General features: G+C 38.4%; 2 protein-coding genes across 2 annotated transcripts; one reads left to right on the forward strand and one right to left on the reverse strand.

Annotated features, from left to right (window-relative positions):
- Nucleotides 1–6,657: 6,657 nt before the first annotated feature.
- On the reverse strand, nucleotides 6,658–9,161 carry LOC131769471 (serine/threonine-protein kinase RIO1-like). The gene has a single exon (XM_059085191.2). The coding sequence runs from the start codon at nucleotides 8,940–8,942 to the stop codon at nucleotides 7,218–7,220; it is 1,725 nt and encodes a 574-aa protein (XP_058941174.1). The 5' UTR covers nucleotides 8,943–9,161; the 3' UTR covers nucleotides 6,658–7,217.
- On the forward strand, nucleotides 9,068–23,083 carry LOC131769477 (ras-specific guanine nucleotide-releasing factor RalGPS2). The gene is made up of 23 exons (XM_059085198.2): nucleotides 9,068–9,377; nucleotides 9,571–9,692; nucleotides 11,154–11,327; nucleotides 12,043–12,135; nucleotides 12,356–12,406; nucleotides 12,983–13,066; nucleotides 13,553–13,642; nucleotides 13,859–13,951; nucleotides 14,732–14,799; nucleotides 15,263–15,318; nucleotides 15,820–15,899; nucleotides 16,482–16,530; nucleotides 16,711–16,804; nucleotides 16,927–17,009; nucleotides 17,446–17,524; nucleotides 17,824–17,874; nucleotides 18,464–18,540; nucleotides 18,998–19,037; nucleotides 19,226–19,340; nucleotides 19,854–19,949; nucleotides 20,297–20,402; nucleotides 20,832–20,926; nucleotides 21,083–23,083. The coding sequence occupies exons 3-23, from the start codon at nucleotides 11,202–11,204 to the stop codon at nucleotides 21,131–21,133; spliced, it is 1,677 nt and encodes a 558-aa protein (XP_058941181.2). The 5' UTR covers nucleotides 9,068–9,377; nucleotides 9,571–9,692; nucleotides 11,154–11,201; the 3' UTR covers nucleotides 21,134–23,083.
- Nucleotides 23,084–23,574: the final 491 nt, after the last annotated feature.

Genomic DNA, 23,574 nt, shown 5'->3' on the forward strand with positions numbered 1-23,574 from the left:
TAATTATGTAATAATTTGATATTTATTCAATTTATGAATTAGGTTATCAATTAAGCTCACCATTGTTATCAGATTTTTATTGTTTGGTTTATACCTTTTACTTGTTAAGTTATCATTTGTATTTAGTAGGAATTACTTTTTGCTTATTTGAGCCATATATGTATTTGTTTAATGTTTATGTTTATACATTTCTGTTTAACTGATGGATTCATAAATTCAAACAAACAGAAAGAAATACCTCATCGAGCAGGAAGTAAGTGGACACTCACTGAACGGGACTGCCTAGAGAGGACATCGTAGAATGAATCGCTGCGCGAGATGGTGCACTGGCGTGGCTGGATTGAACAAGACTAAGCTGCATCAAACTGAACTGTACTGGATTGGCCTCTACTAGAGTAGACTGTGCTTAGCTGGACTGCGCTGGATTGTTCTGCACTAGTGTGGACTGGACTGCCGAAGTGAAGACAGTTTCGTAGGAGGGTGCTGCATAAGTCTTGATTGAATTCAAATGGACAGCAAAGTTACCAACAGAAGGACACTAGATTCATTTGATTTATCTCACTGGACTGATGGACGTCACCGCATAGGACAGGATTGAATCGGACTGGACCATACCAGATTCGGCGATATATATATTTTTTCTTTTACTGGACCAGACTGTTGAGCTCTTTTTGGACTGAGTTGCCCTGTAAGTAATCGGTATACACTCGACTGGACTGCTCTCGACTAGATTTTAGACTGATCTGCAGCCGGAGTAGTTTTCACTGAAGGGTACAGCATATGACTGGGACTTGACTGGAATACACTGCAATTGTCTCTGCTGAAAATGCTCTTAAGCTGAAGAAGTCAACTGAATCACGTACTACTTTTTAGCTGGAGCTAAGATGTAAATGTAACTCAACGTATTAAATAATTGTCCCAATTCTCTCCCGCAGATTCATGCAACATGTCAGCATTTCCCCTATTTTGAACAAAAATTATTCGTGTTTATTTAACAGGAACATGATAGTCTTTCACCTACCTGCAAAACGATCTTGTTAATTGTGGTTATTTACTTCAACATACCTGTCTTACCTCTTTCAGCTAACGTACGATCTTTCTTTCTGCATCCAGCGAAATATCTGTATTTTCTCTTTGAGACAAATTTCATTTGGTGTGTGTGATTCTATGGTAGCTTGTTACTTACCACACCAACCTTACCTCTCTCGGTAAATGCGCGTTCTTTTTCTGCGATACATCAGCAGTTTCTCTATATGGGACAACAATGTGTTTAGTACGTGTTAATCGTAATGACTACGATAGCTTTTTTTCTTACCTACCAAGTCATTACGTTGTAATTATGCATGTGATGATTATAACATAATGACTTGGCAGTTAAGAAAAAAGCTATCGTAATCATTAGGTAGTCATCATATGTAATTATGCATGTGATAATTACAACATACCTACCTTACCTCTCTAAAGCTGCGCGTTCTCCCTTCCGGTTTCTTGCGACGTATTAGCGTTCTCCTTTCTTTTGGGCAACAATTCATTAAGAAAATGTTCATTTTACGCGAAAGTAATAGCTTTTTACTTACCTGCAAAATAATTACGACTTACCTCTGGTAGCAAACCGCGCGTTCTCTCTTCCTTCGTCTTGCGACATTCTACTTTCTGGAACAAGAACCACCATAAAATGTGTTAATATTACAGCGCTGTTAAAGCTTTCCTCTTACCTGCTGAACCACGCTATGTCCCCGAAAATGGAAATATTTTAAACACGCGAGTCCCCGAAAATGGACATATTTTAATCACGCGAGTCCCCGAAAATGGACATATTTTAATCACGCGAGTCCCCGAAAATGGACATATTTTAATCACGCGAGTCCCCGAAAATGGACTGAAGAACTCGAAAGCTTGTGTACCGGCGCTCGTGGAAAGTCATTACCTGTACCCCCGAAAATGGGCATCCCTACAGCTGACATGCACAGGGGCACATAGGCCGCTGAAACAAGCTTAGCCCGTCGAAAGCAAAGGCCCCGAAATTGGCACGTTGTCAGCATCCGAAAATATGGTAGTATGAAGTTCCTGTAATCAAAATTTTGTTGGTGAGATCTAAAGCTAGCCACTAAAAATGTTAAAGAAAAGACGCAGACACAAGTTTTACATCGTTATGCTTGCAAGTAGCGCAGTGTGAGCCCCCGAAAATGGGCTTAACGAGGTTCTTATGAGCAAACTCGCATTTACTTGATTATTAAAAGTAATTATGTTGCCTTACTTATACTTAAATAAAATCAACACTCAGACACGCATGTTTCTTTTATTTCATTTTTGATACAACATTACATCAAGAAATAATATATGCACTAAATTACTTCACAGAGCCTATCAGAAGGGACGCGCACCTAACAAGAAAAATTTGGCGTCCAAGGAAGCTCAGAGTGTTCCGTGTCAGTAAATGTCGACACCCCGATTTGAACACTCGGAAAATCCCGGACGGTGCTTGTATTTCTTCAGTGGCTTGCTCACGACTGACAGTCGCCACCAAGCCTTCATATTCAGAGCCGAAAAAAGAAAAAAATTCCGAAAAGCCGAAGAAAAGCCGAAGTAAATTTTGAATCGAAAGTCGAACCGCAATCCGGAAGCAGAGTACGATGTTGTACACTAAAATACAGCACCGTTTAAATTGTAATCACGCATGCCCAATAATTTCCCGACAGTTTCACTCTCATGATAAAAAAAAAGATTTGGAAAGGGCGGTGCTGTAATCTAGAGTACGCCATCATACGAGCGCACAAGCTCTCAGCGCGACAAGAGCTCTTCACATACCTCGGGCCAGTCTCCGACCGAAACCCTACCTTCTAGGGAATGCTGCTTGTTTCCATGATGACTGCTGCTCCACGTTTTGTATTCCAGTCTCTACCGCACTTGACGTGGCAAGAGTCTGAACGAAGTAAACTTCTAACAGCTGACAGATGATCCAATTAACCCAAATGAAAGGAGGAAGGCACGACTAATTTAAAATTTAGGAATTCAAATTGGCTTCAAAAGTGGCTTAGAAAATGTAACGCAATAATTCACAATTTGGAGGCAAACGCATGTAAATCAATTTTTAAACTTCAGCTGTTACCGTTTACACTCCGTCCAGACGCTCAAGTAAATAGAGGCGCTTGCAATCACGCAGGGTAATATCTTTATTTCAATTCTTGGGTAGGGGCGCTGTTTTTGTAGCTCTCTCAAACATCGCTGTCTGTTCAACTTTCAATGACAGGAAAAATCCAATCAACTTGAGAATTTACTCAAACCCTGGGCTTAACTAAAAGAACGTTTAATTTCTTGTTAAATTTTTGGTCGCCTGTCATGAAGCTTGAACGACGGAGATGACCGAGATAATAGAGCTTTCATTTATTTAGTTGTTTATTTGATTCCCTACGCTAGCTTTTCTATCTGACCTTCTTCCTAAAACCAACGACGGGCGACTTTTGCTGCATCGAAAGATGGCCATCAAATTTTGAGCCTTGAAAATGTTATTACATGCTTATCAATGTGAAGAAAGAAAAATTTACATTGTAAAACAGATGAACTAGTAGAAAAGACGGCCCTTATGTTTCCCAGCAGTTCTTTCCTCGTTGTCTTCATGAACCATCCTCGTGTTGTCATCAATTGTCGAAGGCTGCCTGCGCTTACAGTTGGTAAACGTTCTAACGGTGTGTGCATTGTTCCCATGATTCCCTGCTGGCTACCAACTGTTCTGCGCTCACATTTGTAAGCCTTACCTGACGGCTGACGTCCTGTAACCAGAAATAAACCACTAAACGTGTTACGAGAAGCCAAAATAGCTTTTCTCTAACAGTTGAGTAGCTTAAATCCAGTTTACTACATTTTAAGCTAAGAATCTGGTTGAACCTTCAGGCCAAAACAGTTTGCTTTCCACAACAATCTCACTCGATCACAGTGCTCAATGTGATTCCCTGCAATTAAGTGAAACTTAATATAATTGGCCGCATTTGAAGCAACTAGGCGGGAACGCACGCAAAAGAAACTTGGAGATATCGAATTCAACTGAAGTCGACGTCCAGCTGATGTGGAGCAAAAAAGCTGCCGATAAAAAGCCGAAGCCGGTAAAGGAAGCCGGATTTATGAAGAACCACAAGTCGAACGAGAAACGTACCGAAGTCGATATTAAACCGAACACCGATTCATTAAAAGTACCTAATGAAAAACGGAAAACCCAGTGAAAAGAATTTGAAGGGAGGACCCACACCAACCCTAGGGGACCCGTTAACTAATCTAAATAAATTTAGACGTACATTAATTAAATCGAGCCGAATCAGAAGTTTTTCATCTTCTGTTAGAATTTGGATTTCAAGGTTCAACCAGCGCACTATCTAATAAACCTTCCGTCGTCCCAACCCAAAGTGATTTTACTAACCAGTCGGACATGTACATCAGCGTCTTCTAACTGACCCGTTCCCAGCCTCCTCGCATGCGACGAAAACGAAGAGAAGAAAAGACCCAATGGGGCGTTGGCCCTTTCCTTCGCCACGCTTTCGAGTCCTTATGTGAGTTGTACTGGTAACGAAAGTCAGCTCTTGTGTTGAGTTGTGTTGGTGGTGGGATGTTCTGGATTGGACTGGACTGGAAAGGAACGAGACAGGACTGAGTTGTAAAGATCAGGACTGCTGTGGACTGGAGTGTCTAGACTGAGATGAATTAGAGTGGAGTGGACTGGACTGGACTGGACTGGACTAGACTGGAACGGAGGGAACTGGACTTGATTGGACTTAGATAAGACTGTCTCAGATATGGATTATATCTGTCAGAAAACTGTAGCTCCTAAAATGTAGATGAAGTTTATCACACTTGTTAAAAGAACGTGGTACAATGTGAACAAACAAGGGTCCTCAGATAATCCTTTACTCCCATGACTGACTAAGACAGAATTTCTCCTTACGATATCAATGGGAAATCAACCAGATAAGTGATGAGAATAAAGAAAAATATCAAATTGGGGACAATTAGTTGATCCAATACTCAATTCTCTGAACTAACATTATACGAATTTTATGGTTGATAGTAAGGAGAATTACTAATTTGGTCTGGGAGTTAAAGGGTTAAGTAGCACCCTCGCAATTCCTTTCTCTAGCGTAGAACTAACCAGCCACAACTTTGAATAAATTACAATTTTCCGGTCCGCACATGAAATGCAGAATGTACGAATGCAGTCTAGAATTCTGAAATTTCACAGAAGCAGGTTGCAAAACTAACAACTGCTGGATGAAACGCGAACTAAAATATTTGAGAATGAAAGGATCGGATACTTCTGAGCACGAAAACGGCTTCAACGAAGGAGTATAAAAGGAACTTACTTTTGCTTTGAATTTTTGCTAAAGAATGCAAACACTCACAGAAATTAACTGACAGCTTGTAACAGAAGCATAGGTTACTGAACAGATTTAGCGGATTCTTCGAACTCGAACAAAAACTTCGACCTAGAACGTGCTAATACTCTCGCACATGGCCAAAGTATCTTTGAAACTTACTTTCCAAAAAGGTAAACATTTACTTAAAAGTAATCAAGTACTTACCTGTTTCCGCCCGTTGGTAGAAATGGTACAAAACGCGTCGTGCAAGTTCGACAAACGACGAACAACAGTCAAAAATCTTCGCAGCGGCAAAGGTTGAATTTATCAAAACTTATGATAATTTTGTGAAGTGTGCCCTTTTTAAACCGTTCCCACGTAGATAACAGGACATGTTCTGATTGGTTTGCATAGTTGCACGGGTTTTGCACACGAATAAACCAGTGAAAATTTACATCACAGAAGGTTTCAGAATTACACAAATCAGAGTTTTGAATAGCAACAATAATGTCCGACCGACGAATCAGATCAGAGAGAAAGCTTTCTCGGGATCTAAAATAAAATAACTTCTTTCCCGGCTTTATCCAGGCTATGCGCAGTCTGCCCTTTCCAGCGTAATCATTCACGCAGGCTCTAAAGCATTTGGAGTAAAAATTGTAAAATCAAAACCAAAGTTGTAACGATAACCAGTGAAAACAACGGAAACGTTTCTTAGGGGCCAATGAGAACTCTGAGTAATATCAAGCAGCTGCTTAAAATGCGGGAAAAGCGAAGGAGAGATCACGGATTTGAATTGGTTTAAAGAATGGCGTTAGACTTTCTGGACTAATCACAAAGAAATGAAGTAAAGCAAAACCAAAGCAATCCCGAATAGTTATTGTCACTAAATTGAAATTAATAGAAAATGGCACGAATAAAATCCCGGGACGCGAGGCGAGGTGCGCTGGCACCGCTAGTTGATTCTTTAACCCTTAACCCCTGAGAGTGACTAGCATATAATTTCTCCCAACAGTATAAACCCTGCATCACACAGTAGGGTCATGAGAATAAAGGAATGATCACTAACTAAATAGTCTCTTGATCGATAAACAAATTCTCCTCATCAGCACCTTAGGAAACGTATAGAAAAAAGTATAGAGAATATGCATACTGATGCTAGGGTGTAAAGAGTTGAACCAACTGACCTACTGCCAGCGCCCTGATGGTCAAAACCCTCTCGTTTATTGCACCGGTCTTCTCATAGAAAATTAGAACACTGTGTTTTGCTTCAAGTGCGTTCATAAAAAGCAAGAATGTACTTTCGGTTTACCAGCGTAGCAACTCACGCCAGGATGTTGAGAGAACGAGAGAATCACGAACTGGAGGGGAGTGATTTATAAACTGTTCTCTTGTTCACCCAACATCCCGCGTGGGTTATTACAACGATAAACTGGTTGAAATTAAGTATAGTATTAATTTGTTTGCTTTAGTTTTGATTTTAGAATGCCGATTTCTTTTGACTTGCGCAAAGTGTCACACAAGGAAAGAAAGACTGGTTGTATTCAAGCTTAGAGCCTAGTGAAAAAATAAAAGCGTTAAAGGACTTTCAAACAACTCTACGTTAAAGACATTCGATTTAATGTATCTATAAACATCGTCTACCATAATTAGATAAATTGTAGCGCGAAGAACCCACACAGCCAGATGTATACAACTTGAAAAAAAAGAAGTCAATACTACATCGAACAATGTTATGAAGCCTTCATTGCAAAGGGGTATTGAGCGCCCTAGACTAGTTTTACATGAACTTCAAATGTACCCTCGGAACACATTCTGCCTTAAATCGAAAGAGCACTTCGCTTCGAAGCAAAAGTGTGCATAGGTACCGCACTCGAATCAATTATTTCTTCCTCTTTTTGTCTTCGCTAACTTCTCTTTCCTTTTCTTGACATGTTTGGGTGTTTTGTTCTGTCTCCTTTCTCTGTTAGCTTCTTTAACAAGTTTTTTGTGCTCCTTTTTGCTCATAGCTGTGCCTTCCTTGTGTAAATTCTTTTCTTTCTCTGTATCATTTTCGTCAGCACTGAAGGCCTCGTCTTCAGAACTAGCATCGTCATCAACATTCATGATGTCCAGTTTGTCAACACAAAGATGTTCATTGTCTCCTTGATTTTCTGGTTGATTTGTGAGGAGTTCAGGATGCGCCAGCACTCCTGTTAGGTCAGATTTCAGGCCGGTTAGAGTTGAGTACAAAATTTCTTCTGCTTGTCCTTCTTTGACTCTCTGCGCATCTTTCTCAAAGTCTACAACTTGTTCGAGCGTTCGGGGAATGTAAGCTTTCTTAAACACTTCTTCCTTCACTGTCTCTTCAGGGGTTTCTTCCTCAACTCCACGATTAGCGATGATCGCTTGTGCTCTCTCAAGATAGTCGTCCACATTGTCGTCATTCAGGGTGGGATCTGTTACAAAGTCGAATAGCTCGCGAACATTCATGACACAGACTCCATTCTTCTTAAAGAAGTCGGTAACATTTGTACAGTCTTTTCGTAAGAATTCTAAGGCGTGTGGATGATCGTGCTCCACAGACTGCGAAACATCAATCACATACAGCTGATCCCCACTGTATAACATGTTAAACTCGCTCAGATCGGCGTGAACAAGACGGCATTTCCAGTAGATGTTTCGTACGATCTGAATGCACTGGAGGTACAGTTCTCTAGCTTTAGATTCCGACAACGTGACATCCTTGAGTAGAGGAGCTGGCCAGCCATCCACCCCAATGAAGCTCATGACGAGAACATGACTGCGAAGAATGATCGGTTCTGGGCAAGGGATATCCGCATTGAACATTCGCGTAAGGTTTCGCATTTCCTTCTCCGCCCAGGTCTTAACCATCTTTCGGGGGTTGTGTTTGCAATATCCATGACGGAATCTGAATTCGCCAGTCACATATCTATCCCTGTCCTTAAAGATAAGAATGGACGTCTTGTAAACCTTCACTGCCCTCTCGTCACCATTTGCATTCGTGCTGTGATATACATTTGCCTCTTTTCCAGTGCTGATGCAGCCATTTATTTCATTGATCACTCCTTTGTTTAGGATTTTGAACAGAATCATTCTTGTTCGAGGATCCATAACTTGTTCAACAGTGGCCCTGTCTGCCTTATCTTTAGCACGCACTCTGTCATTTTCAAGCTTCTTATTGGCTTGGATCAGAACATTCGCGGCTTTGTTGGATAATTTCGGTCCCTCGTACTTCTCCACTTTAATTCGATTGCCAAATTTTGCAAACGATTTTTCGTTCGGTTGCAAAGAAGACTGGCGTTTACCTGTGGTATTCGAAACATGAACCTCTGACTTTGATGCGTTATAACGTTTCGTAAAATCCCCTGTCTCGTCTTCCCAATCCCATCCATCAAAATCTTCATCGTCGCTGTCTTCCGAAGAAGATTTCACGTGGTCTATCGATTCGCCATTCTGATGTTTGTCCAGCCCCTGTACTTCTTTCACGATGGGTTCATGAGAAATATAATGAGTCAGTGAGTTCGGTACTACACTTTCGTCTTCTTCGGCATCCTCAAATTGGCCGTCTTGAACAGTACAGGACCTAAATTCGAACTCCATTGGTGAGCATAAACAGCCGTTTGAAAAACATGTGTGCCAATTGCATCAATATTGCGCAAGGAGTAAGACATGTCAGCGGTTGGTCACAGAGAGCATGAGTAAAAGTAAGCTCTGCGTGACTTTCTTGCTTTGTGACACAAAGAATTGCTGTGACGAGCTTTTGTTTATCGTCAGGTGCGGATTTACGTTTCACACGATTCAAAAATTACAAGTCTATGCGCTGGAGAAAGCTGTCGTGGCCAAATTGACTTGCCTGTTGGAGCTCTTATTGCAAAAGGGTTAATGACAGTCACGTGTCGTTACGTGAAGCAAGAACGTGACATCTTCGGCAATGAATAGTTGACCTTTTTCTCAAATTAGATGCTGACATCGTCTGCTCTTAGTTTCAGTCCTGAAGGGGAAACATCGAATCTTCCGACACCTTGAAAGCGTGAGGTATGCTTTCAGTTTAGTATCGAACTGAGTTCCCACTTTTTTAACACAGGAGAACTCGAACTTTACTTTTTCGTTTTCATGTTCGTGCGCGGGCAGAATAAATATCTAGCTGGTCTGTTTTGCAAACAAAAGAATTGGAGCCATTGGAATCGCCGAAAAAATCAAAAATTTTGAGTGTTGCGTGCTTTGACAGCTTTACAAGTGGACAAGTGTATCTTCCGCTTACCTTGAGCGCTGGATTTTCTCCAACGCAATGGATTTCATTTCCTGCGACGGAAGACCGGGATTGAAATGATGATTGAAATTAGAGTAAAGGTCAGTCTGTATGTTTTATGTTTTAAATGTATTCGGAATGAAATCTTACTGACAACAGTATCTCATTTATTTCTAAAACGAGTTTGTTTTTAAGCTATGATATATTTAATATCACTAAAAGACAAAATAAAGAGCTGTGTTTTTATGAAACCAATATCGAGTACATTTTATTCGCTCAACAGAGTGGAAACTCTGGATTCTGGTTAAGATCGACGTTCACTATGTAAAGTTCGCACGTCGTGCTTTCTAATTTAAAAACATTCGCAATAGAGACGAAAATAGAAAATGGTTTCCCACATTTACAGTACGAAACTGCAACAGACCAAAATTGTCATATTCTATTTCAGGTGACAAAAAAAAAAAGAAAGAAAATAGCTTTGTTCTTTTTTATGCGTGACTTGTCTATTTCTGTCACAAACAGTAAGACATATTGAACAACTTATTTCGTAATATTTGCACAATATAATGAGAAATTTAGTTTTCTGTCTGGTCTTGTAGGCTGCAAAATACAACATATTTGAGTTGTTTAATTTGCAGACAGTGTGTAAACTTTGGTCGCAGATACAACACGTACGTAGAGTTTACTTTGAACTTTCCAAGAGGAGGTCCTCGGTTTTATTTTTATCTATAGCAGTGTAAACAAACGATTTGACAATTTCTTCTTTGGAAAGTGCCTTGTCTGTTTTCAGGATTCATACTCATGGGTGTTGCAAGATACTGTAAATTATTGTTTGCTAGTTTCCAAAGATTTTCTTGTTACCTTGTATGATGGAAATTTCAAAGGGGTGTTCAAAGGTTGCACATGTCAGTCATGCAAAAGCCAGTTTTTTAGAAATTGAGTAATTTTTTCTTACTGCCATTTATTTATAGCACATCAACAGAGGGGATGTTACTGTTAGATTTTTTGTTTTTGAATTGAAAAATGCATGTATTATTGACATTTGAGTAGTCTCACATTATAAAAATTATGCAAGTGAAGCACATTCATTTTTCATACATGTATTGATGTTTTACATGAAGGTAAAGGAAGAAGATTGTTAACTCTGAACCTAACCCTCTGATACAATGTATAAAAAAATTGTCAAGGACATGATCACTTTTTTTTGATGTGGCTAACCTTCCAAAAAATTCTCTGAAGCTCAGTTTATGAAGCTTTCCACATAAGAGGTAGAATGGCCAGAGGTTTGCTTCATCATGAGGATCTAGTTATTCTTGTTATAGGCTTGTGCAAACACATGAAGCCTCTCTTTATGCTTTTTACAATGTATGTCTTACATGGAGCTCCATGTTGATGTCAGGATAGATCTGCCAGAAATTGAAACAAAGATGAAAATAACTGCAGTTACTTGTATTTTAGTCTGATAAAAGTACATGTGTAGTGTAGTACACATAGCTCTCTAAATTTTCAATAATAACATGGTGTTGTTATAAAATGGTTTTCTTCCTTTTTTTCCCACACAGCTCTTCAACTTGTTATAGACAAGGTGTATTGAAAATAAGGCTACAACAATGTCAACCCCAAAAGTATCCTTTACGAATCATCATTTATTGGAAGCAGAGCTTTCACCGAAAGTAAATATTGCAATGTCCACAGAAGAGCTTCCTGACAATGGCAGTGACAACTACACTGGCGAGGTAAGGATGGATTGAACCAGAATGCCAGGTAGAAATAAATCACAACTGAACTTAAACATCTTTCACAATTGGGTGGGCTATTGGTGAGTTTTTGCTTTGTTATAAGCTAAATGATACTGAGTGCCTGTTTAAGGGTTAGGGTTAGGGTTAGGGTTAGGATTTCCTTTTCCTTCTGATTCATCAACAAGATAAATCAAGTAATAGTGCAGTTTGATCGTCTGGGTGAGTGTAGTCCTGAGAAGGAATGTTGTCGGTAGTGGAGACTGACGTTTCGACAACCTGAGCGAAAGTCATCATCAGAGTCAAGATAAATCAAGCAAATCGATTACCACTACTCATAATTCAATAAATCCTGAATGGATGCGACATGATAATTATCATTATGGCTTTTTTCCAAATGTAAATTTTCCATTGTCAACTCCTAAAGTCCTTTGTTTTACAAAACAGTGTGACACCAAATAAACTTATAGTATTGAATAACAAAGACACATAAGTTGCACATGTATTTTGTCTAGAAATGCATGAATAGTGTCTATTTCCATCTAATAACCTGCATCTGTGTGTATAAAATATATTTGCACATCTGTATATCTAAGCAGTACTGTAACTTGTTTATGTCTCAGTTGTTGCTGATAGTGTATTTCTGAAAGTTACTATATGCTGTCAAGCAATTGCTGTTTTTCTTTAATAATTTATGGTATCAAATAATTTATAGTCATCAGGGGAAGATGAGGTTGATTGTGCTGTTGAAAAGAATTTTGATGCAGCAGTCTTTGATGTTCTGAAGGTTCTACCAGAAGAGTTTGCTGTAAGTCACTTTCTTATTTTGTGAATGGTCCATTTGTCCTTTTTGTTATTTAGTGTTTGTTTATGTTTCTTTCTTGTAAGAATTTGAAAAAAAGAAACAAAAAAAAAAAAGAAAACTGTTCATACAGATCTTTAACTACATATGCTGTTGTACATGTTTATGAACTGGACACTGCTTGTGGTGCAAATTAACTTTGCTTTGAATTTTTTTCTCCAAACAGCAACAACTCACAATTTTGGATCTGGCTGTGTTCAAGGCAATCAACCCTGATGTAAGTGATTCAATTATGTATATGTAAAGGGCAAATAATTAAGGTGAATGGATTCTATTAAAGCCCCTGGATTTTATCAGCTGTTCTTCTTGGATTCAACCATTTATTGTTCTTTAAATAGTGCTTTCAGTAACATTATCATTGCAATGTACATGCAGCTATAATATTTTAATATCAATCATAGTTGTATTGTCAGCAGTGCTTGTGGCTACTATGAAGCAAATCCTGTGTTCTGAATGGCTACCCAAGCAGGCAAGATGTGTTCAGGATTGTCAGCTTTGTTCTTGCCCAATTTAAATTTTAGACAATGTTGATAATGGAGTAGCAAAAAGCTACAGTAGACAGTCAAAACAAAGAAAATATAAACAACTCTCATATGTTTATTGTGCTACAGACACAGGTGGCTTTCTTTTCTGGCTCCTGAATTAAACAAGTCATTCATGATTCTTATTAGAACTAAATATTTTTTATGTAATGAATCCCTTATGGACCAAGGTTGTTTTGTCAAGCCTCATTCTTGACCAGTATATAGTTGTCTTGACCTCATGCTCATTCAACAATGCATATTTATTATAGGAACTATCAGGAGTTGGCTGGACAAAGAAGCAAAAGGTTGAGCTTGCACCAAACATTGTTGCATTTACAAAGAGGTTTAACCATGTAAGTCTTGTCGTGAGCCTTCTCTGTACAAATTGCTCTTTGTGTTGTTTTCAGTATGGTAAACTTGAATATTATTAATATAAACAGGTTTTTTTTTTCTCTCAGGGTAAAGTGATTCGCTACATTACACACTAATTTTATTCACTCTGTGACTTACATCAATTTATTAGCTGTGACGTAAGGTTGCTATGTGCTGTTTGTTACCAGTTACTGTATGGTTCATAAAATAAACCCAACAAAATTGGAATTTCTCCTTACAGTAATACTTCATTAAGATCACGAAAATAAATGAAATAATTGCCAACCTTTTGTAGGCAGTTTCAATTGATTGTTAAACAAATTCTCCTTGTCAGTACTAAAGAAAATGTATAGAAAAGAGTGTAGAGAATATTAGACACTGATGTTAGGGTGTGGAGGGTTACCAATTTTTTTTTTCATACATAAAATTATGCTTGCTGTAATAATCACACATTTAACTCTACGCAGGTCAGCTTTTGGGTGGTGAGAGAAATCTTGAATGCCAACAAGAAAAAGACAAGAGCTGCTGTCCTCACCCATTTTATCAAGATAGCAAAGGTACTGTGAGCCTTTTAAGACAGTTGATGAATCAGAGACAAAAGCTGAACATAGAGATTAAAATGATTTGCGACAAAGTCTGCAACTTTAGTGATGTATTGTATCTGTTTTAATGTTCTGACAAGGTGGTATATAAATGTGCACCTATATTCACATTATACAGTCTTCTCTGAATAATTCTTAACTCAATCTTTTTAATATTTGTGAATCATACAGAAACTGTTTGAGTTGAACAATCTTCATTCCTTGAAAGCTGTCATTTCTGGACTTCAGAGTGCTCCTGTGTACAGACTCAACAATACTTGGGCGGTAGGTTGGACATTCCATGTACATGCATTCATTTTTTTCTTTTTAATCTGTGGAACCAAGGATTAAATCAGCTTACAACCTAGAGGCCCTTACTACCAAAGGTTACCCGTATCTTGAAGTAATTTGGAGCATGAGCAGCACCATGCTAATGCACTGCCCAAACTGTGGATTAGGACTTAACTTGATTGCATTGTTTCCCCTTCAACTTATCATTGCATTTCCCTGTTAGAGTAAAATGCCTTCCCTAAGAATGCAACACAATGACCAACACAGCCATCAAATGTTGGGCATACACACAGGAATTAATTTCAGATGGCCATGTGCCAATTACTTGAGTAAAATTTCAAGAAACAACTGCCGTCATGCAAATTAATGAAAAAAATTGAAATGTTCACAGGAATCTATTAAAGAAAGCAAATGTTGAGTAAAAGAATACTCAATACTTTTTGGACTAAAAGCCTAACATTTACATGTAATTAGGGCTATCCTGTTGATTTACCATTTTGTTTTGAGCTTTATTTAAAAATGTTATGCTCTTTTAAAGCATCTTTACCTACTGGCTTGTATGGACTTGTAGTTGTAACTACTGTAAGACTACTTGGTTCTGCCAACCTGAGAGAATACTTCCCAGGCATTGGAACATTTGCTCATGTGTAGGTAGTCTATCAGAACCAGAATTCACTTCGTCTCATCTGCTCTTTGTGCCAGCCAGATTGCAACAAGTACAACCATAACTAATGATAACGGGCTGTGTTGAAAATTGGATACTTTTTTTTGTAGTTAATTCAGCGCAAAGATAAAGCCCAGTTTGACAGATGTGCAGAACTTCTTTCTGAAGAGGATAACAGGTATTAGACAGTGTATGCACTGTTTTAGATTTTTACTTCCAAGATCTGATTGTTAATTCTCACCTCCAGCAACTACATGTACACATTTCTTTAAGGGTTTGTTATGTTTTTGTGATGTGGAGAGCCACTGAAAGAAGAATAAAACTAATTCTGGTGAGCTATGGGGTTACTAGGTCCCCCACATGTAATGAATACCAATTTGTTTGGAACTTTTGGCCACACCATGAGTCCACAAAGATGTTCCAAAAGAACATGCTAACATTTGCATAAATTTGATGGGTATTAGTAATGCAATTCATCTTGTAATGAGTACTTCTCTTGAGGCAAAAGGAGTAGCACAGTGAAATACATTTTTTGCACTTTGTGCATGTAGTAACTGTACCTGAAACTGCCATATACATTGTACATGTAGATCAAAATAAAGAGTTTTTCACTTGTGTTTTTTTTTTTTTTTTTTTTTCAGGAAACAACTGAGAGACTACTTGGATTCAGTGAAACTACCCTGTATTCCATATCTTGGTATGATAAATCGATAATGTTATTGTTGTATGTAGTTCTAAAGTTCCTACTACCTTAGAGCCTGCTGTGGTACATTTCCTTTGCACATTAGCCATTATACTAAGCCCAACAGTGAGGCTTGTTGAACTGAACCATCATCATCGACTGTTTCCTATCCACTGTGTACTTAACCCTTTAACTCCCAGATCAAGTTTCTAATTCTCCTTACTGTCACCATACAATTCTTATGATGTTAGTTCAGAGAATTTAGTATTGAATCGACTAATTATCCCCAATTTGTTATTTTTCTTTATTCTTATCACTTATCTGGTTGATATTGTATTGATATTGTTAGGAGAAATTCTGTCTTGGTCACTCATGGGAGCTAAAAGGTTAAGGAATACCTGCCTATTTTTAAAATAGCTTTGTTTGTACAGTTCTACATGCTTGTAGACAATTCGAGCCTGTCAAATACAATAGTTTGTTCCATCAGTTGTAAGAGTTTCTATTTGTTTGCTTCAGGCATGTACCTGACAGATTTAACTTACATTGACACTGTACATCCCAATACTGGAGGAATAGATGAGGCTAGAACTCACAAGGTACAGTATGTATAACTTCATGCAACATAGAGGCAGATCCAGGATTTTTCCAAGGAAGGGGTGCCCCACTAAAGGATGATGTTACTGATGGTCGACATAAACAAATTTTAAAAGTGAACAATGGGGAAGAAGGCTTATGACTAAGCAATAATATAATGTGAACTACTGAGAATATAAAGCAAATATTACAGTAGATTTTGTACAACCCTGGAGTTTAACACTTTACATGTATTAGAGAGGAGTAGGTCAACTTGGGGAGCAGGAAGGAACCCTCCGCATGCCCCTTTTTCCCTCTGCAAGTACATGTACATGTAGATCTTAAGCTTTGAATAGTAAGTTTGCCATAAAATGCGAGTTGATTGGAATTGAGACTTAAGTTTTGTAAGACTCAAGAACTTTGTAACCATTTGTGGTGTGCTGGTATATTTACACACAGTGTTTGAAAGTATAAGAGTGGTGTTAAGATTTTGTACTTTACACTTTGTTTTCACAGAGTAGTTTCAGTTTAAAAGTTAAGACTGAAGCAAATGAGATTCCAAGACAAAGTTCATGTTATAAAAATGGTTTTGTTTTTATTTATAGATGAATGATGTAATCAGATTGATCTCAGAATTCCAAAGGTCAACTTATGGTTAGTAACTTTTTGGATACATTTTGAATAACTAATAAAATAGTTGTGTCAAGGCAATTAAAAAGACAAAATTACCTCGATATGTCAGGACTTTGTTGTTCCCTTTATTGCTCAATTTAAAGTGCACAGGAAAGGCTAGAAATTGTAACACAAGCTGTTGTATTTTCCTTTTATCTCCAGATGACCTTGAGCCAGCAGCCCACATTCAAACCTATCTTAAATCTGTCAACTATATCGATGAGCTGCAGAGGTTTATGGAGGATGACAACTACAAGTGAGAATTCAAACTGTATTCATTTACACTTGCGCTGTGAAACCTGTAACTATTGTAAAGAGCCTCACTGAAACATGCTCACAGACTGAACACAATATATTCAATCTTTTTTGTCGTGTTAGGTTGTCTCTTAAAATTGAGCCTAAAGCAAGTTCATCAAACCTGAATGGCAAAGCCTCATCTCGATCAAGAGAAAGCATAAGTGGTGAGTATTGGATGTTCAGTATTGGATGTGAGTATTGGATATTCAGAGTGACATCACAATTGTGCATCATGTGTTTCATTCATCTTTCTTTACAAGCATATTCAGTGTAGATTTGAGTTTACGTGGGCGATGGTTTTCTACGATGTACTAATGATTTCCCCTGTAATTAAGATTAGGCTGGGTGAAGAAAATCTAAACTATTGGAAGCCAGCTTGGCTAACTGAAATGGAAGCAGCTCGTTCAGAGTCAGGACACAATTTTTTGGGTTCTAAAGAGACTTTATTATTTTGTTTCTTGAAAGAGGCCATTGTTTTACCCTCTCCCCTTATTTGGAATCCGTAAATATAGCAGAAGCGTTCCCCTCGAACAATTGATCTCCAGTTCAAGTTATTTTCATGTATGTCATCATAAACTGTCCTATATGTTTTTTTTTTAGATATTCCAAGAAACTCTCCGGCCCATCCAAAGGCAAAATTCGTTCGAGGACATAGAAAAGCGCACAGCCTAGGGACTAAGTAAGGCAAACTTAACAGTGTAACCCTTAACACCCTTACATCAGCATGCATATACTCCCTACTGACCTCTATATATTTCCTGTGGTGATAACAAGGAGAATTTCTCTTATAATCAAGATCTCCTTCAGGTTGTGATCATTAGTTTGATTCTCATGACTGAATGTTTGATCGGGCGGTGATACTGTAAAGAAAAATTAGATGCTAGGCACTCGTAAGGATGAAAATACTTACATTTAACACTTGTGTTGATTGCGCAGTTTCGGTTGAACAGCTGAATATCTGGCTTGTATTTATTTCAGTGTGTTCAGTATTGTTGGAGGAGGTGGTTTGTCGTCATCAGAGTCTCTTAGGTGAGTTGTTCTGCTAAGATTGCATTGAATGAAAGAGCGCATAGCAACTTCGGTTTTAAAAATAGGGAGACCAGTTTCTCAAAGTACAGTTACCACAAGGGCTAATCAGAACGAAGGAAAGCGTCACAAAGGGGCAGCAAGAGCTTAATACATAAAGAAGCAAGTTGCCAAGCTTGTAGCGCAAGGAAAATCGTGCCATTAGAGCTATTTTCGATTGTTTATGAATGTATTCCGGGATTTCTCTTTTTCGCTTTACTTCGTTATGTGATTGGTCTAGAACTGACTCGCGTGACTATATCAACCAATCGGATTCAAAACTCAAACCAACGCGCGACTTGGTCATTCGCGTTTTCCCGCGCTTCGGGCAATTTTCTTGCTTTCTCTTCGAGTTCTCATCGAGTTCTCATCGGCTCCTCGTGATATTTCTCTTCCTATGATTTGCTGTTGTGATTGCTTTGGTTTTGGTTAAACGACACTCGGACGAATAGCGCTCTTTGTCGAAACTGGTCGTAGCTTTGCATTTTAGGGGTTGACAGGTTGGTGCTTGTTTTCTAGTTCACGATCTTACATGTCATTATTGGATTTTTAGCTGTAGTATAGCAAGCAGCACTGGATCAAAGAATCTTCTGGATGATAGTGATCCCTTTGACGATAGGTCCTCCTTGGGTAAGTACTGTACTTCTCTTATGAAAATCCTCGTAGAGGAACTACATACGGAGGAGGTCAGAATAGTCTTAAAAGCCTTGTTGGTAGTGGTCTCTGTCAGAGGAGAAAAATTAAATAGCGGACAAACGAACATTAGATGGGTCCTGGGATGGAGTGTTCTACAAAATGAGTGTGGGGAACAAATTCTATTCTTTATGCTGTTCTCTCGACATTTCTTATGGCACTGAGAAGTATTTTTTTCTATTTTTAATTTTTTTTTGCTTCGTTTTCATGGATGATCAAAATATTGATAGCTTTGGAATTTAAACAATAAAATAGTAGGTAAGGAACAGAATGAACTTTTTTTGGCGCATTAATTAAATTCTTTTTTTATTTAAATTGTTTAATGCCGCGGAATGCCGATCAATCTTTGACTGACTTACAACTATTCATTTGTATCACATACTCGTTCTTGTAGGAAACTTGACGTCTTCAGACACAACTTTAGACAGCCGAAGGTGAGTGTGGCTTTTGGTTTACATTATTTTTAAGGTAATTAAGCGAAATACTGCAAAGCACTCGCGATGTTCTGCTCGCTTGAATAGTAATCAAGATCCATTCGACAAAAGGTTCCCAACACGCCGCTCCCCCACCCCGACCTCTGATCGTTTTTTTTTCACATGGTGCATTTAACTTTATTTTACAGTATAACTAGTTACAATAGCAGTGAAGACTACAATCTGTGTCCACCAAATCAAGAGTTTCTAATTGAAGGTTTTGTCAAAAGAAAGAAATGTCTGAAGAAAGGCAAGAAGATGACGGTGAGTGCAGTTAAAGGCCGACTTACGGGTAGTGGTATAACTTGCCCGATAGAAAATCTCAACGGAAACGGCGACAACGTGGCGAAACAAAAGATTTAATGAGCAGGGCCTAGTTTTAGAGGGCGGATGACGCTATCCTACGCCGGATAATTTGGTGTTTAGCGGACAAGTGTTGACAAAATATATTACGCTATCCTCCGGATAGAGATTTATCAGAGGATAGCCTTTCTATTTGGAACTGAACGCTTCTCTCAGATAGTATGCTGAAGTTGCGGTCTGGCGCCGTTACGGACAGTAAATACATCCAGCCATTCGCGAAATTGTCAAGAAAAGACGAAGTCCCTTTTTAGATTGACGTTTTCCTCTGTTTTTATATTGACTGTTTACAAATTACTTTACTTCATTTAATCGCATTCTAAAGCGTAAGAACTGACTGGTACCGTGTTCGCTAAAACTCACAATTTCTTGTGATACCAATGATTTAAGCTGGTGGGTTTTATTGTTTGATTATAGGTGTCGTCGTGGCAAAAGTTCTGGGCAGGACTTGCCGAAAGCTGGCTTCACCTCTTTCTTCCCCGACATAGAACCTTCAGGCGGGACAGAGCTGCTGTATGTACTGTACAAGTCATGAAAATAGGCATATGCATTATTTAAGAAAAATATACATCACGAGGCCGCCAAATCTAGAACTACACTGTACTGCATAGACAATTAATAGGCCATCGAAGAGTATTTTATCCGTTAGCAACGGGGTTTTGGTTTATGTAGTCTGATCATCCAGGTGTGGGTAGTCCTGAGAAGGACTGACAATTCGACGGCCATCTTCACTACCGAGATCAAACCATTTACTGAAAAAGATTTTTAGACAACTGTATTTTCAGTTCCGTCTGCACTCTTAGTTGCCCTCAATGATGTTAGTGGTTGGTCGAATCTAATTTTTTTTTCTTTTGGAGCAGTTTAAAGAAAACCCTGACAAAAAGGTGAACATTTCTGATTTCTCTGTTGTTTTGCTTGATGATCCGCGCCACCCGGATACTTTCCAACTTACAGATGACATAAAAGGTACAGTATTTGCTTTCAATGTCTCTTTTTTAGTCTTTGGTGGATTCAAAATAATTAATGATATTTATAATTAATGTCAAGCCTGTTTCCACTTTTTTTTCGGTTTCGAAGATGTAGGTTAGATAAGATGACTATCGTTAGTATGTGGTATATGAAATTTTAAAGTTAGAGAAGGAAATGTGGCGATGGCTGTGGCTCCGCTGTCACATCATTTCTTTTCATTGAATCAGTGCAGTGGGAATTTTCTTTTGGCCAATGAAAACTCCACCACAATTCGCGTTGTGTGTGTGTTAATGTGTGACAGAAACGTATGCTTCACACGAAAACACTCGTTAAACAAGAATTATCGTCTCAATTCTTCAAATACCAAACCGAAAAAAAAAAAGAAGCATGAGCTCACGATCGATTTACGTATATTTATGTTCTCAGGAAACTCTTACAAGTTCAAGGTGGGATCCAAAGCAAATGCCTTGTTGTGGTACCGTTACTTACAAGGGGCTGCCAAGACTAGACTAGAATATAAGGTCAGTCATTGTGAACTCTTAATGATTTATTTGGTATCCCTTTGTTCTATGATAGTCAGAGAACGAACTGAAACCAGGGGCGTATGTCGGGTTTCTTTTGTTTTTTTCGTTTTTTGTGTTGCTGGTTGTAAATCAATCTGCTTTTGTAACTTTTAGGTTCCACAGAATCTGATCACCTTCGAGGAAAGTGAAGAGATTCAAAGCTAACAAAGCTTATTAATCAACACTTCGACGCAGTACGAAAGATCAACGGATTGTCTCTGAGTTTTTCTTGTTGAACAACAGCAATCAGTAGAAGCATGATCCAAGACGGTTATTAATGACCAGCCGTGAGCATCGTGCTGCATAAGCCAATCAGAACGGCAGAAAGCAAGTCACGTGGTAACTCCTGACACCCCAAATATTATGAACTTTGTGTGACGGATCCTTACCAGGGACGAAGCTGACTGCTATGACTGCAGACTCAGTTGGAATTACCGTGGTGGTTTTAATTTTTGAAACTAGAATATTTGTGTTTCAAGGCAAAATATTTTCATTATTGTGTTTTATACGAGCTTGCTCGCGCAAAGAATTGGGCGGTCAGACCTACAGAAAGCGCTAAGATTTTTGTTTTTATAATCTACCGTAACTTAAGTATAGATTATTTTATTTAATATATGATAATGTGAAAATATCGCTTAAGGACTCACATTTTAACATATTAAGACTGAAGCTAGGTAATGATTTTCGTGTTGCCAAAAGCATTCTGTGTTCAGTCTTTGAATCTAGTCTTTGTTGAACTGTTTGGCGGATTTTGTGCGTTATCGCCTCGAAAGAAGATTTTTCAGCCTCTACCTCCTATGCTGTTTCTTAAGAACCCCAAAAAATACCATTCTTGACAGCTCGCAATTTCATGTGTACTAAGTTAAATATAACGAGATGCGGCGTCGTTGTTGTGTGAAGCAAGGCAATTAAGTCGTTAGAGATTTTTTTTAAAAATGTTTCTTAACATTCCTAAGAAGTCGAATCGCTACGGTGGAAGTTATGAACTGTTGACATAAGCTTGCTTCAAGTCCATGACTTCGAATGAAGTTTTTATACTAAATTTTTTATTTTATGGATGGTTATTGTTCTAAAGTTTTATCAAGCAAGCAACAGTTTAATACTTGTGTAAAAAACATTTTGCTTTTTTTCTCGGACTGGGGACTTTGCAGGCTGAATTTATTGTGCAATGTTAGGTTACATTTTCTACTCGAGCTATAAACGCTATATTGGGGGACTTCAATGAAGTTATTTTGCAAGAATCTTCTATAAGCGGATCACAACGATTTTTGTTTATCGGCCAAATACGAGTAGTTTTATACGTTAAGTAAGGCTAACTAAAGCATTAGAGCGGTTTTTTGATTGAGTGACGTGAAACCCATATGAATTAACTGCCAATCGCAGCAAAAGTAAATATAAAAGAGCCAATATAAAGTCCATACAAGTACACGTGACTTACAGATGTCTAAGTTTTGCATCTGATTGGTAGAGTATTAAACCAATCACAGCTGACGGAAGCAAAATCATCGATTGGACGTAGTTTTGGATTGGTGTCGCACCTCGATCAAAAAGCCGTCATAGACAATCTTCTAGCATGTTATTAGCGCTAGAAGACGCGCGCTTCTCCGCACGCGGGAAGATTTGAGAGGAGTTGGGGTGAAGTTTTCAGGGGGTCTGGCATCATCATCTTTTCATGCTGCCCAAGGCTTCATGCCTTCCCGCAGGCGAAGAAGCGCTAGTGCCGTATCGTTAATAACAACAATTTTCATGATAGCTGTCATGATGGTTTCCGTAGCATGATGGGGTCCTCTCAGTCGTGTTCCACAACTTTTCCACTCGTTCCCTTTTGTTGCTATTACTTTTTAAATGGTTTTTTATTTGAGAGCTAGTGACGCAATAAGTAGATTTTTACGGGTTTGTCTTCTTTTTAGTGTTTTTTTTTCTTGGCAGACCAAATGGTAAGTTTGTTTTATGAATTTAAATCATCATGAAGGCTATCGTGTATTGAAAAAACGTTCCTCAACTTTTCGTGAATGGGAACCATAAACGATGATCTCGTTATTTAAGTGAAGACTTATTGACTAATTTTACTCAAGATATTGGGTGAAAATAAATATTTTAAGAAAATGTCTTAAATCACGGGATTTGGTTCTTAACTAATGGATAATGTCAATTTATCTAACCACGTGACGTCAATGAGTTCAAGAACTCGTTTGTAGGCAAACATGAAGCAGGACGAGTTGTGATACGTTTTGCGACAATCATCCCCTAGAATTGTGCTTCCCTTTTGAGGCCGTTATCATTTTGACGCCCTTTCTCCCTTAAACTTCCTTCTTCAGCGTTGTGACTGACTGACTGTGTGGACAGCTTCACCTCAGATACCAGAAACTTGTAACCCAAACGCGGGTTTGTGGTGGTGATCTTGTTGGGAGTTAAAAAAAAACAAGGAAAAAAGAACACCCCTCGAAGGAGTTCCACGAGTGACCGAGTCGTGATTGGTTCTTTGTGTTGAATCTGATTGACTAAGGGAATGACGCGTGTTTTCTATGACCAGGCATTGAGCAAAGTAAAGCAAAACTATTGCGATCAACAAAATTCCTTATCATCTAACGGAAAAAGAACTCTAT

This window comes from Pocillopora verrucosa, chromosome 4 (genome assembly GCF_036669915.1).
Source record: "Pocillopora verrucosa isolate sample1 chromosome 4, ASM3666991v2, whole genome shotgun sequence".
Taxonomy (NCBI): domain Eukaryota; kingdom Metazoa; phylum Cnidaria; class Anthozoa; order Scleractinia; family Pocilloporidae; genus Pocillopora; species Pocillopora verrucosa.